We start from the raw sequence: 14,211 nt of genomic DNA, 5'->3' as shown, positions 1-14,211 counted from the left end.
TCATCCCATACTTGCTGTTACAGTTCATACTGACACCGTTATTATAATACTGCGCAAATTACGGCTGCATTCATTCTACATGAGCCTGGTGGAAGAAGCAGTGCTGGCTTCACCAAGCAGAGTCCCAGGCATTTAAGGGACTTTGTCTCACTCAACCCTCGAGTCACCTCTATGAGCATGTGATCACGACCTTCTCCATCTCACAGATGAGGAGGCTGAGGCTTAGAGAGGAGAAACCATTCACCCAAAGTCACACCGCCAGCAAGTGGCAGAGCAAGGATGTGAACCCATTTCCAACTCCCAAACCTTCACCCTTTCTCCTCTGCTTGGCTGTCTTCTGACAGAAGCACTAAGCTCTGCTGGGCTCCCTATGGGGTGACCATTCTAAACTCCCCTCTGCTAGGAAAACCTGAGCCCAGACTCCCTCTAGAGTCTGGACTAGGTTGTAGAGCAAGGGTCCCCCAAGTGCCTCCCCCAGCTCGAGCTGTGGCCTTGCCGGGTATTTTCTGGACAGGGCTTCATGGCAGCAGGAGCAACCAAGAGCTCAGAAATCCCTCTCCATAGCCTCATTTGCATAATCCCCACAATCCAATGCAGACCTAGCTTCCCTTTGTGATATTAATTAAGTGGAGAAAAATGTCCTGGGCAAAGAGAATCGGCTCCTGTTTTTCCACTACTGTCCCCTCACGTCACCTCCATTGTTTGCCTTTCTCAGATAAATCACAAGGATGATGCAGAATTGGAATTCAGAACAAAAGCTTGGAACCTTTTCCCATGTTTCCCCAGTCCTGGGTCCCCCAGGGCTGTCTGGGCCCCTCAAGACACCAAGGATAGACCTGCCCTGCTCAGATAGCAAGGACCAGTGGGTCCTAAATGTTCAAATGTGTGATAAAACATGCTATTTGCATTTAGAAATTAATCCTAGACGAAAATAATAGACTATTAGTTAATAGGTTGAATTGACAAGCTGGCTGCTTTCCAATTCCATCTCTGACACACAGCGCTGAGCCCTGCTCAGCCTCTAAGACGGTCTTGGGAAAACAAGAATCACCCACCTTGTCTCTTTGGGTTCCCCTTGGGCTCCTGGTCCCCATCCCACTTGCCAGTTCCCCAGTGTAGCCTGGAGAACATCTCCCCACTGTGGCCTCTCACTGGCCGTGTGGCCTTGAATAAGTCACTTGCCTTCTCTGAGACTCAGCCTCTTCGTTCACAAAATGAGGAGGGTGGAGAAGCACATACAAAGCTCTTCCGAATCTGACGAGTCTAAGGTTCTGGAGCCTGTTCGGGGGACATCTGTGAAGGTGAGATGTCAGGGCCCGCTACCCCAAAGCCTCTTCTCCTCCCTTCATCTCCGATTGTCTTCTGGATCCCAGACACCTCTCCACCAGGAGATCTGAGCGTTATCTTGATGCTCCTTTACCTGCCTTGAGACCCTGGGCTGACTGTTCCCCTCCCACAAGCCCCAGGGTCAGCAGGACCTGGACTGGCCAGGGGCCCCTGCATAGCTCGAAAGCTTGCCCCAGACCCTCTGGAGAGGCACAGAAAACGCCCTCAAAGTGGGTGCCTAGGGTGTAGCCCACAGAGAGAAGGGCCAGAAGCTTTAAGCATCCATCTTAGGAGAATCTGGGGAGGAATCATGGGGTGACTTTTGTAAAATGCTCAGCACAGGCCTGGAAGCTATTGTTATCATCTTTATATCAATGGTTACAGAGGTCTTAGATTCTGAATAATCACAAATCCTGCTCAGGCCTCCTGAGGTTTGTTCTCGATTCCCCTGAGTCCTGGTCCCAGAGGAGAGATTTCTGGATGTGTCCTTCTGAAAACTTCTGAATTGATTTGTTTGCAACTCTGAGAATCACATCACCAACTCCCAAAAGCCTGTGTACTCAGCATGTCCTTCTTCCTCTCCATCCACCCACCCTCCCGATACCCACCACTCACCCATTTGGTATATGTGCTGCCAAAGCCAGCACCCACTCACCCATTTGGCAAATACTCTCTGAACATCTCCCTTGTGCTTGGTCCTGTTTACACTTGAGCCGGCTGTAATCTTTGCCCTTCCTGCTTCGCTCTTATGCCAGAGAGCTTGGCTATGCCTGGTTCTATGACTTCTCTTGTGCCAGAGCCCTTAAATAATGGGACTTGTGCTGTGCCTCTGTGTGTCTCTCCAACCCCAGTGTCAATCATAGTGTGGGGCTTTCCGGCTGTGCCTGGATGGGGGCAGCTCTCCCAGCCTCCTGTGCCTGCACCCCCAGCTCACCAGCCCAGCTCCCCACCCTGTTGCACCACTGTTGCCAGGCACCCATGCAAACAGCTCTTTCTCACTTCCAAAGAGAGGCAGATTGGGAAAAGGGCAGCCAGGTGAACAGCCATAAAACTCACTTCCTGGCGGCAAAGATCAAAGCATCCTGTATCAAGCTTAGCCCGAAACTGTAACAACCTCTTACCTGGATATGGCTCGGCACAGTTTACAGAGGCGGTTCCCACCTCCGGGTTCCTTTCATCTTCCAACAAGGCCACAAGGAAACTGAGGCTCAGGAAGTTACACACCACAAAAGCTGTGCAAAAAGTAAGTGGCTAAGTTGGTATTTGAACTCAGGTTCTTCACATTAAATCTGGTTCCTTTTCAACCTCATAGCAGCTACGAGTTGCAAAAGACCTGAACCTAGGCATCAGGAGGTCTGGTGAGTCATCTCCTCTCCTAGCTGCACTACAGGCTCATGAGATTGTTGTGAGGACCAAAGCAGATGATGGGTGGGAACAGGCTGTGGAGACAGACTGCCCACTATGAGCCAGACACCCACCCACCCCCTCCAGACCCTCAGCTACAAGCTACACCATCCAGGCCTTCCCAGTTCCCGGCAGGAAGTGAGTCCTTGGTGATTCCCATGGCTCACGGACACTGGGCAGAATCTCCCTACCTGTTTCCAACGCCACTCTGGTTCTTTCTGCTGGTGGAAGAGAAGCTTCCATTTACTCTAGCAAGCAATGATTCAGTGGCCATGTGCCAGGCCCTTTGCTGGACTCAGGAGGTGACCAGGATGCAGTATCCCCAGAGCAGCTTCCTGTCCAGGAGGGGCATGGCCAGCCAGGCAAGGAAATAGGGAGGATACCGGGATTACATGGTATTCTCCAGCAGCATGCACTTGGGGTTTGTCATCTCATTCTGCACTCGTGACAAACCTGTACAGTTCATGTCCATTTTACAGATAAAGAAACTGAGGCTTAAAGAGGTTAAGTATCTTCCAGGCTCAAGGTCACACAGGCTTTCAAAACATACTTCACGTAATTCCAAAGCCCATGCCCTTTCTGCTCCACAAGACTGCTTTGCAAAGCAATGAGGGAGATCAAGGCATGTGCCATCTGCATCCTTGGGAGGATGAGAGAAGGCGAGCTGGTCTGCCACAGGATTCCTTGAGGATGAGCTGAATCCTAGAAGACAGGATGCAAGGCAAGTGGAGGAAGGGAAGAGCTAGCAGGGGGGAAAGTGAAACATGTACTCAGAGCACTGAGGACAAGAATTTGGCTGGAGCAGAGGGTACCTAGATGTGAGGACCGAAACCTGAGAAACAGAGCAACAAGATGTAGTTATGTGAGATCCAGCCTCATACACTGCAGTTAGTTTTCCTCTGGCACCAGATAACTGGGAATATGGAGCACTTACTGTGGGGACAAGACCACCTCCATTCTCTGTGCTCCTGGAGAGTACATTAACTCCGGGCGCCACCAGGTGGCATTCGAGAGACTGACCGCTCGAGCCCACAGCCTAGCCTAGCCTCCTCCAGCTCAGAGTCACAAAGACCCAGGCTGATGTCAGACACAGGGTGGCTTTCAGGTGAGCCTGCTGTCCCGGGTTGCTCTGCTCCACTCTCCCTCTACTCAGAGGAGCAGCCACAATGGAGCCAGGTTTGTGGCTCCCTGCAGGTGAAGCTGGGAGGCACAGAGCTGCTAGCTTTATGACCCATCCGTCCCTGTCCCTGGAATAGTACACAGCCATTAGCAATGATGGCTTTTACAATCCAGACAAAAACACACTCTGGAGTGCAAGGTGGGACAAGGACAGATGCAATGCTGCACACACAGTGGGTGGTAGTTATTCGTCAAATGCACATGCTACAGAAATGCCTGCAGGGAAACAGGCCACAAAATATTAACAGTGGCTCTTGGGGTGGGAAGATTAGGGGTGGCTTTGAGCTTCCTTCTTAGCACTCCTATATCTTCTTTATTTTTTATTTATTTTATTTATTTATTTTTTGGTACCGGGGATTGAACTTGTGTCCTTGCGCTTGCAATGCAGGCAGCAGAACCACTGAGCTAAATCCCTGGCCCATCTTCTTTATTTTTTAACAAGGGGCAGGTACTGCCTTCATGTTAAGGTACAAAAAGTTTTCTTAAAAGGGGACGAACAGATACTAAAAGATTTCTTAAAAGAGGCTGTCAGGGAGGTTTTCCTTTCAATGTCTCCGCCTCCAGGAAGCCTTCCTCCTTGCTACAGGCAGAGGTGGTGACTCCATCCACTGTGTCCCCAGAGGGCTTGGGTGACCTCTTTTGTAGAGCACTTCTCACCCCAGTGTGGCAGCCACTAGTCACATGGCTAATGCAAATTGAGAGATGCTGACATAGAAAATACTCAGTAGATCACAAAGGCAGTACAAAAAATATAAAATAGCTCACTAATTACATGTTGAAATGACATTTTGGATATATTGGGTTAAGTAAATATACTAAAATTAACTGTCTGTGTCCTTTTACTTTCAGGGGCTTGAGAAGTGCTGGGGATTGAACCTAGGGCCTTGAGCATGCTTGGTATGAGCTATACCACTGAGCTACACTCCCAGCCTACATTTTACTCTTTATAGTGTGGCTACTAGAAAATTAAAATTACATACGGGCTTGTGTTATATTTGCTCAGGATGGTACTAGCTCACGAGCTTCCTGAGGGTAGACAAAGGACTCTTCCAGTTCAGACCCAGAGAGGGGAAGGGCCCTGTCTGAGGTCACAAACTGATGGCAGAACTAGAACTTGAGCCATCTCTGTACTAAGACCCCCAGCCTGGCACTGCCTGTAGGTGTGGCCTGACCCAAAACAGGCCAGGTGTCTCCCAAAAGTCCTGGATCTGGGCAGAAAGATAAGGTGAAGAGTCAGAAACTCCTGGGAAGTATACACCAGGCCTGGCCACAGGGCCTTTGCATGTGCTGTCCCTGCCCCCTGGAATTCTATTCCCAATGCTCCTCTGTGTCTAGCTTTCCATCGTCATGTTCCCTCCTCAGAAAGACCCACCTGGCTAAACTGGGCCCCTCCTCTCAGTCAGTCACCCACAACCCTGTCTTACTATCTTCCTGGCACTTACCATTGTTGTCATTATCCTGTCCCTCTGTAGGTCTCCCTGCAGCAGAATACAGGGTCCTGGAGAGCAGGGCCTTGTCACAGATGTGGCCCTGCCTCCCCAGTGCCTGGCACCAGCAGATGCCCAACTAATGTCTGTCAATCAAATTTAATTGAAAGAGACATAGACAAGTCAGGTCACTGATGCCTTGTTCCAGAGGCACAAAACCAAAATCTGCTGAATGTCCTTGGGCAAGTACCTTCCCATTTCAGGGTTCCAGTTTCTGGGTTTCTGCAAACTGATGCTCCGGGGCCTGGGCTGCTGCTGGGCTGGCACAGGCTGGCTCCCAGGAAGGGGTGGTTGAATTAGCATGAGTGAGTTGATGGGTGTGAACGCTGCTTTGTAAACTGTTAAAGCGTGATTGCAAATGCGGGGAGCTGTTGTCATTAGACAAATGAAGCTTTGAGCCTCCTCTTCTTCTACAGTGGGGGACGGAGTCTGATGCTCTCGGGGCCTCCTGCCCTGGGAGTGTCCTGTTTCTGCCACTACCCACAGGTAGCTCTCAGTCTGCAGGGGTTGAAGAAATAATATGCAAATCAGAGACAATCAGACAGGGAGAGACAGCAAGCAAGGGGCTGTGCAGTGCGTGGCTGATCATCTATCAGGAAACACCATAAACAAATGGGTGGGTCAGAGAGGGAGGAGACCAGAGTCCACTAAAGCTCTTGCTGGGTGTTGGTGGGCGGGGGTCAGGTCCCCTGCCTTTGGAGTGAAGAAGGCAACCAGGTGCTGTGCCCAGCCAGGACAAAGGAGCAGCTGGAGGCAGTTGCCAAGAGACCAGGGAGGAAGGGCCTGGCAGGACAGGATCCCAAGTGAAGAATAAAGCCACATTTAGGGAGGGGAAAAAAATGGAAGAGAAGAGGTGCTTTATTTTATTATTATCATCATTTTTATGTTTAACCAGCAAAGGTCCAGAATGGATGTCTATTTAATTACATAACTTTCAGTGATTTGCTTTCTTCTCAGGGCCTCAGTTTCTGAATCTGTGACACAAGATGTGGGACATTGGTTGAATCCCTGCGCTCTACATGCCCATGCACAGGGACCAGCACTGGGGTCCAACAGATAGGGGTGAATCCCACTTCCAACTTGCTGTGTGATCTTGGGCAAATAACTCCTCTGGCCCTCTCTTTTACCATCTGAAAAGGTCTGCTTTTGCCTCATAGGATTGAAAAGATTGTACACATAAAGCCCAGACTAGGGCCTGGTACCAAGTCCTCAACAAATGTGTCTTCACTGTATCCTGTTTCCTCCAAGAAGGGGGAAACCATCAGGGGTGGGTGACAAGGGTCCCAGGAAATAGAAACAAAACAGAAGAGCTGAATCCACCCTGCACGTAATGGATGCTCAATAAATATTTCTGGAATTGGGTGTCCTGTGGTTGGTACTGAGAAGTGCCATAGCTGAGAGAGGGAGTCCTGCCCCAAGGTGGGACAAGCTCTGTGGCCCTCAAACCCTGTGTCCCCTGGAAGGTCTGACACTCAGGTACTGAAAATAAAGGTGGGCCCTCCAGTAGATCTGGGCCCTAATGAGGAGTTTGTAGGTTTCAGAGGGAATCTGCCTGTTCTTTCCTTGCTCACGCCTGCTCTGACTCCTTCCAGCCCATCTCCTCCCGGTGACCATCCAGGTTCTGTGCATTTTAGATGGGCTCTGGAAGTTTCCAAAGGTGACTCGATTTTCCAAACCTTCGATGGTGCTATTTTCTTGGTAGGGACTGTTGAGTGCACCCTAAAGGGGAAAGATTCCTGGGACATTTTGGTAGTTTGTGGGACAAAGGGACAGGAGAAGTCTCGGTGGCATAGACTGGAGTTAAACGGCTGGTTTCTTCCCCTGGGCTCTGACACCCACTGCAGAGTGTGAAGCTCCTCGTTAAGCCTTGTCTGTCTGGAATATGGCTCCCAAAGGCCAGGGGCCCGGCCTGGGTGAGTCCCGCAGGCCCCCTGCAACCGCCCCCCACCATCCTCGGCAAAGTCTGTTAATGATGATGGTGATGAAGACTGTCAGAGCAGGGCCAGACCCACAGAGATGGACGAGGTTGTGTCCTCCCCAAAGGGATAGCTGTGCACAAAACCGGCTGCACAGACAGGTCCGTCCCACGGGGGGGGGGGGGGGGAGTCCCCAGGGATCCCTTTGGGCGACCTCCACCCCTCCACGCCCAAGCTGCAGTGGGAACAGATCAACGAAGCCAGAGAAGTACAATGTACTGATAGAAGGGTCTGCAGGGAGGGGCTCGTGGGTTCGCTCACAACAACAAGGCGGGGACCAGGGCCTGGGGTCTGTCTGCCAGGGCCCAGCAGCCCCTGCCAGTGTGAGCTTCCCGGCCCACGGGTTAGCGCCAAGGCCCACTCCCCCAGTCGGAGGCCCCAGCCCAGCCCCAGCGCCTGGGAAAGCCGCCTGTTTTGTTCCCAGCTACACCCCCCCACCCCCCCTTTTTTTTTCATTCATTGCAGTTCGGTCCCTTCGAAGCCGCAGGGACCGGGTAGCAGGGCTGAGGCGAGGGGGTGGCACTCGGGCCCTGACAGGTAGGGCCAGCCCCCGCCTCCGGCGGCCTCTTCCCGGCTTCCCCCCACCCCGTCCCCTCTCCCTGCCCCTGTCAGCCGCTCCAGACGCTCTCAGGCTTTGCAGCATTCAATAAAAATTGAGAAACATTTGGGTTGAAATCGCTGCTTTATCTGGAGGAGCCACAGCGTCGGGAGAGTCCACTGCTGCGCGGGGGGAACTCGGGGTCCTGGCTGCCCAGGCGCGCGGGGTCGCCGCACCCTAACTCCAGCCCTGCCCGCGGGTCACCTCGCCGGCTCCGAAGAACGTGGTCTCCAGGTGGCGCGCTGCCGGCTGGGGCACAGGGTGCGTGCGGGGGCGCAGGGGCCTGGCCGGGCTCCCCCCGCGCCCGCGGCTCAGGTGGGCCGTGCCCAGCGCTGGCGGAGCCCGGGTCCCCGTTTTGCCCGGGCTGGATGGCTCATTCTGCTGGCTGCGCGGTGGCGGCGGCTGTGTGTGCGCCGCGCCTAGCCGCTCCCCCCGGCCCCCCGAGCCCGGGGCGCGCGCTCCCGCCCGGGTTCCGCGGCGCGGCGGCCCGAGGCGCTGGGAAGCGCAGCCATGGCCCTGCGGAGGCTGGGGGCCGCGCTGCTGCTGCTGCCGCTGCTCGCCGCCGTGGAAGGTGAGCGGGCGGGCGGGCGATGGGGGCGGGGAGCGGCCGGGCACGGCAGCCCCGGCGCCCACCTCCACCCGCGGCCGCAAAGTTTGCCCGGGGGCCGGCGCTGGGCGCAGGTGGCCGCGGGGAGGTGTGTCCGGCCGCGCCGGGTGGTGCTGGCCCCGCGTGCGCCCGGGGAGCGGCGGGCGCTGATTGACTGTGCCAGGAGGAGGCGAAGGGACCATCTTGCCGAGGCTTTGTAGCCAGCCCGGCGAGCGCCGCCCAGGGCTGGGGCTGCCCACGCGCGCTCGCCGCCCCCGGCCGGGACAGCCCCCCGCGCCGGCCTGGTCTCGCTCCGCACCGGGTGGAGGGGCGCGGGCCGGGGACCCCGAAGCACAGCCGGGGCTGGAAAGTTTGGCAGGGAGCGGAGGGAGGAGGCACCGCGCCTCGCCGGGGTGGGGGCTCCCAGTCTGCGCGCCCCCACGATGGGGCCCGGCGCCCCGGAGCGCCGGCACTGGCGAGAGTGGAAGCGAGCGCGCGGGTGCCTGCCCATCGCCCGCGGCGTACAATGGGGTCCCCTCCCCGGGAAGACTGCGCGGGGGATGGGTCCGTGGGCATCTCTCCGCCGCGCTGGGTCTCGGGCATACCTCGCCGGCCACCGCCCCGTGGGCAGCGGAGCTCAGCGTGGTGGCTGGAGCCCCGGGAACTCTCCAGCTGCCACCAGGGCTGGACCAGATGCTCCTGCCATGTGTTGGCCTTGGCCAGGGTCGCTGGGCCCTCTCCCTGTGGCCTCTTGTGTTGGTGCCACCCGACCCCCAGGAGAGCAGGAGCTGCTGCCCTGTCTATCCAGCTAGCTTGCTCTGGAGGGAAAGTTGTTAGTGGGGGCTGGGTGTGTCCACCAGGAATGGCCCAGCTTGTAGGGCAAGAAATGAATATGAATAATGGCTCTCCGGTGCACTGCGCTTCACAGTTTTCAAACCGCTTTACAGTTTATGAAGTACTTTGCACTACACACAGCTCTCTGGTTTACAAACGGGGCTACAGTTGACAAGCTACTTCAGCCTTACAAAGTGCTTCCCAGCCCGTGATTATGCTGAGTTCTTCAAGATAAGTCTTCCAGGAAAGCCAGATGGTATGACTGTTCTTCCCTTTTAACAAACAGGGAAACTGAGGCTCAGAAAACTGCAGTGTCCCACCCATGACCATTGGGTAGAAAAAAATAGAACTTGGGTCAAAAGTCTTTGAACCAGGACTCACTTTGCTGGGTTTTCTTGTCTCTAAACAGAGTGACCCCTTCCAGGATTCTGCCACTGTGGGCTGAAGGGTGAGCCCTAAGCCCTCTCCTCAGGTCACTTTGGGGTGATAGGAGCCTATTCCCCTCTTGAAGTGTAAAAAACTGATCAGGAGGCACGAGGGTCTACAGCCTCTAGATGGTATGATAGGGAACCCCATGCTGTAACTTTGCTTTCTCTTCAGTAATGGTGTTAGTGACCGCAGCGGGAGTGGGGGGGGGGGTCCCTGGATGGCAGCCACAGTTTCTGGCACCAAGGCAGCTGTCCTCCGGCTCCTGGAGGATTTGGTGGCTGCCTGCGGTTTCCCAGAGTGGGGCCGCTGGGGCACCAGGGTGCCATGGGTCCTGGGTGTGGAGGGCAGCCGTGGGGCCCCGCTGCTGGCAGGAGCCCCCAGAATATGGCCGAGGTACCACTTATTAACTCTGGCTTTGGGGAAATGACTCATGTGCTGGCCTGCTATACGTTGGGATGTTTACAGTATTATGGGAGCTTGGCATAAATATTGCTATTTAGGTTGTAGTCAGCGGTGCTGGAGGGGAGGAAAATTGGCCTGTCTCGAATTGGAAGAGGCCTGAGTATGTTTTTAATTACTGTGGGGTAAATGGAAGGGCCATGTCTGTCCAGCGTGGCCTTGGCAGGGGGTGGTTGAAATCTGGTGGGCTGTAGCCTGACTGGACCCTGGCTGGTCCTGGTCACAGGGCTGGTTGGCAGCTGATGTCACAGAAGGGGGTGCTGCTTGGATTGCCACTTGGGTGGGGAGGGAATTTGTAGCAGGGTGGGAGGAGGGCCTCAGCAGGCACCCGAAACCTTGCTGCCACCTCTGTTTTTTTGGTACTGGGGATGGAACTGGGGCCCTTGCACTTGCAAGGCAGGCAGTGGAACCACTGAGCTAAATCCCCGGCCCTTGCTGCCACCTCTTTCCCTGCTCCCTAGGCACCAAGGAAGTTAGTCTGTCAGGGCTACTATGGATCTGGGCTCATGGATGGGAAGATGGTATGAGGATCAGGGTTTCAAGTTTACTGTGGGACCCTGGACCAACTCCTTTCCCAGTGGAGACCTAAGTTTCTCTGGGTGTGAAATGGTCCAGCCAATCTCTTGTGATCCCATCATTTATCCCCTACCTCCTCTCCCTGAGCCTCAGTTTTCCCCTCTGTCAAATAAGGATGATAATAATGCCTGTCCCACTTGTTGGAGGAGCTGTTTGTGAGGATCAGATCATGACAAGGACAGAGAAACCCCCCCACCCCCCCGCTGCCATGAAGTGGATACGGCCTTTATGGGGCAGAGGATGTAATGAGTAGTGCTGCCCACAGCACATCCAGGGGACACTTAGGTCCTCCTGGAAGCAGCACAACCTGGGAACAGGACAGAGGCTCCCAGCACTCAGAGCCATGTGGGCACCACTCCCCTCTCTCCCCTTCCCTCTTCTCGGCTTCTCACCTGGTAACAGGGCTGACTCCAGTGTTAAGGTGCTAGGAAATCCCCAGCTCCATTCTGTGGAATGTGAGAGAGGAGTGTGTGTGTGTGTGTGTGTGTGTGTGTGTGTGTGTGTGTGTGTTGGGGGAGCTCCTGAGCTAGGGTGGTAAGCTCTCCCCCGAACCATGAGACCCCTCCAAGAATAACAAAGTGTGGAACATCTGGAATTGGGGCTTTGAGAGGGGTGGAAAAGCCCAGGGGACACATCCAACAGGAGAGACCGTGGCAGACCTGCCATTAGATGGAATCCAAAGGTTGAGGTCTAGGGAGAGTCGGTCTCCTCTCACATTTCTTCGTTTGCTCTCTAAATATTGATGGAGCTTCCTCTCTGGCTGGTGTGATGCTGGGCCCTGGGGCGGGCAGGGAGACTGGGGACAAGCTGACAGGGAAAACAGTTGGCAGGAGCGGATGTGAGAAGTGTGTCCCAGAGTGCTGCCAGGAGGAAGTTGTGAGCCATGGGGGCAGCAGCTTAGGATGGAAGAGGGTTATTTCATCTTTTATGGCTCTACACTTTGCCTTATTTCTCACTACCCGTTCTTCCTGGAATGAAACTTTCCCGACCACCTGACATGCTAATGAACGGTGCTTTTATGAGTTGTGGAGTTTGACTTGGGGGACTACAAGGACAAGGGGAATTTGGCCTGGAAAAGGAAACAGTCTCTGGGAAGGCATGGGCGTGGCCCATGATCAGGCCCTGACTTGGGTGTCTCTGAGGCAGATGGGCATGGAGGGCAGCAGTGGGGGTGGGACTGAGAACGAGTGTGTGGGACAGGCCCTGCACAGCTAGGGGGAAAGGCTGAGGAGTTTGTATTTGAGCTGAGGGCAGTGAGGGAGCAACTGAAGATTCTTGAGCCATTGAGGGCCAAATGAGGGCCATATTTGAATCTGGAAAGATCACTGATTTCCATCATTTGGGGATGTTCAGATGAGGCAGATCTGGTCCTGCACAGTTGTGATAAGGTCAGCTTGTCTCTTCCCTGCTAGACTGTGAGTTCTTTGAGGGCTGAGACCCATCGGGCCCATTTTTGTGTCCATGGTTTTGGTCCAAAGAGCTCTGTTCAGACACGACCTTCCCATAGGCCCCCTTTGATTACCTCTTCTGAACAGACTCAGTTTTGCTGCTGTCTATCCTACCAGCTTTGTTTTACTTTATGGCACCTATTGACTCCTGAAATGGACTAGAGATTTGCTTGTTTCCCTGTCTAGTGTCTGCCTGGCCCACTATACTGGAAATTCCAGGAAGGAAGAGGGTTTTACCTGCCATGTTCGCTATAGCATCTCAAGTGCTTAGAACTACACCCCACCATGTGGGTGCACCATGTGGGTGCTCCGTAACTGGGACATGGTCAGCTAAGGAAATTGAGGGACCTGAACAAATGAATAGACAAACAAATGAATATATTCTATTGTATTACATGATGCACATCGGGACAGTGATACAGGGATGGAGGAGGGAGTCCACCTAGCTCAGGAAATCAAAGAAACTGTCCAGGAGAGAGATACTGAGGGAATGGACCAAGCAGGGTATAAGAAAGGGTCTTAGGATGATTAATATGATAGCTCAGCCGGAATAGAGGTTTACAGGACCAGCAGCAGCCATGTGTGGTTAAAAGAGACTCCTGGTCAGGAGAAGGGAGCTGGCCTCTCCCCACCCACCCATGTTCTTTCTGCCACTATCCTGGCCCTACAGGGCCCACCTCTTGGGCATTACATATCTAGGACCCAGAGACCTTCAGTGGATTTAATTTGGAGTTGCTTTAATTTTTATGTTTGTTTCTTCTGCTTTTCATTTCAAAGGAGGGTGCTTTCAACTGGAAAACCAAGGCTTAGAGTTAAAACTCAAATGCTGTAGCTGGGGATTTAGCTCAGTGTTTCCAGCGCCAGCCTCACAACCACAAGGTCCCGAGTTCGATTTCCGGTACCAAAAAAACCAAACCCAAATGCTGTAGAACTCAAAAACACATTGACTTACTCCTTCCTCCTACCATCCATCCATGTATTTCAAGAGTCACTATGAGCCTAGCCCGTGTCTTCTGGGTAGGAGAAGGGATTCTGGCAGTGGTGGGGAACAGGGCCAGCTGACTTCACAGACAAGGTGAGGTAGTGAAAGAGGCAGCCTCGGGGGTGACAGAGCCGGTGTGAATCCCAGCACTTCACATAGTGTCCTGTGCAGTGCAGGTCTAAACTCCCTGTCCTCACTTCCTCCGTGTTCCCGAGGGCACACCATGGAACATGCCAGGTGCTCAGGCAGTGTATGTTCTCAGCCCCTCTGAGGTCCCTTTTCTTGGAGGGCCTGTGGGTGTGGTCAGTGACAGTGACAGCTAGGTCCAATTGTGGCCTCCAGGTTGGCCTTGGGATTGTCTGGATGACAGGTCAGCCCTCATTGGCTCCCCATCCCACTCTACGGGCTTCCCCAGCCCCACAAGTGTGAGTGGACCTCATTCCTCCTCAGCCTCTCTTCCGAGGCCTGCTCAGGGGACACTCCTGGGGATTTCAGACCAGGGGACACTCCAGAGGGATCTTTAGATCCTGGGGCTCTGTGATCACCCTGAGATTGCTCCAGGACATTGGCTGTTTGGGCAGGGTTCCACAGGACAGGAGCTTTCAGAAGATTCAAAACAGTGATGAAGATATCAGCAGCTCCCCTACACCTGGGGAGTGATTTTCCCCCACCTCTGGAGTCCTATGTTTTTCCGTCCTCACTGTCACCCCCCATCCTGCTGTGAGTGGCCCTTGTCTGCCCTGTAGGTTGTCTTTGACACCTTTGTCCCCTTCACCAAGGAACTATAATACTCTGTCAGTGATGGTGAGCTTTCAATGATCCAAACAGCCAGCTGAGGCATGTGTGCCTTAGGTTCGCCACCATTGTGCTATGGCATTGCCGAGGCGGACTGGGTTCTCTGGATACCTCTGCCAGGCACAGCCCAGG

At 54.1% G+C, this 14,211-nt stretch overlaps 1 protein-coding gene across 1 annotated transcript in view; it reads left to right on the top strand.

The window, feature by feature from the left end:
* Positions 1–8,346: 8,346 nt before the first annotated feature.
* Positions 8,347–14,211, top strand: part of Ephb2 (EPH receptor B2) — a 178,105-nt gene continuing 172,240 nt past the window's right edge. The window contains exon 1 of the mRNA XM_021263026.2: positions 8,347–8,541. Coding sequence (XP_021118685.1) covers positions 8,481–8,541 — 61 coding nt within the window. The 5' untranslated portion in view covers positions 8,347–8,480. The remainder of the gene's footprint in view (positions 8,542–14,211) is intronic.

Source organism: Heterocephalus glaber, unplaced genomic scaffold (genome assembly GCF_053883595.1).
Source record: "Heterocephalus glaber isolate CG9 unplaced genomic scaffold, H.glaber_assembly_v1.0 deba00001452, whole genome shotgun sequence".
NCBI lineage: Eukaryota > Metazoa > Chordata > Mammalia > Rodentia > Bathyergidae > Heterocephalus > Heterocephalus glaber.
This window is presented reverse-complemented; position numbering and strand designations above follow the sequence as displayed.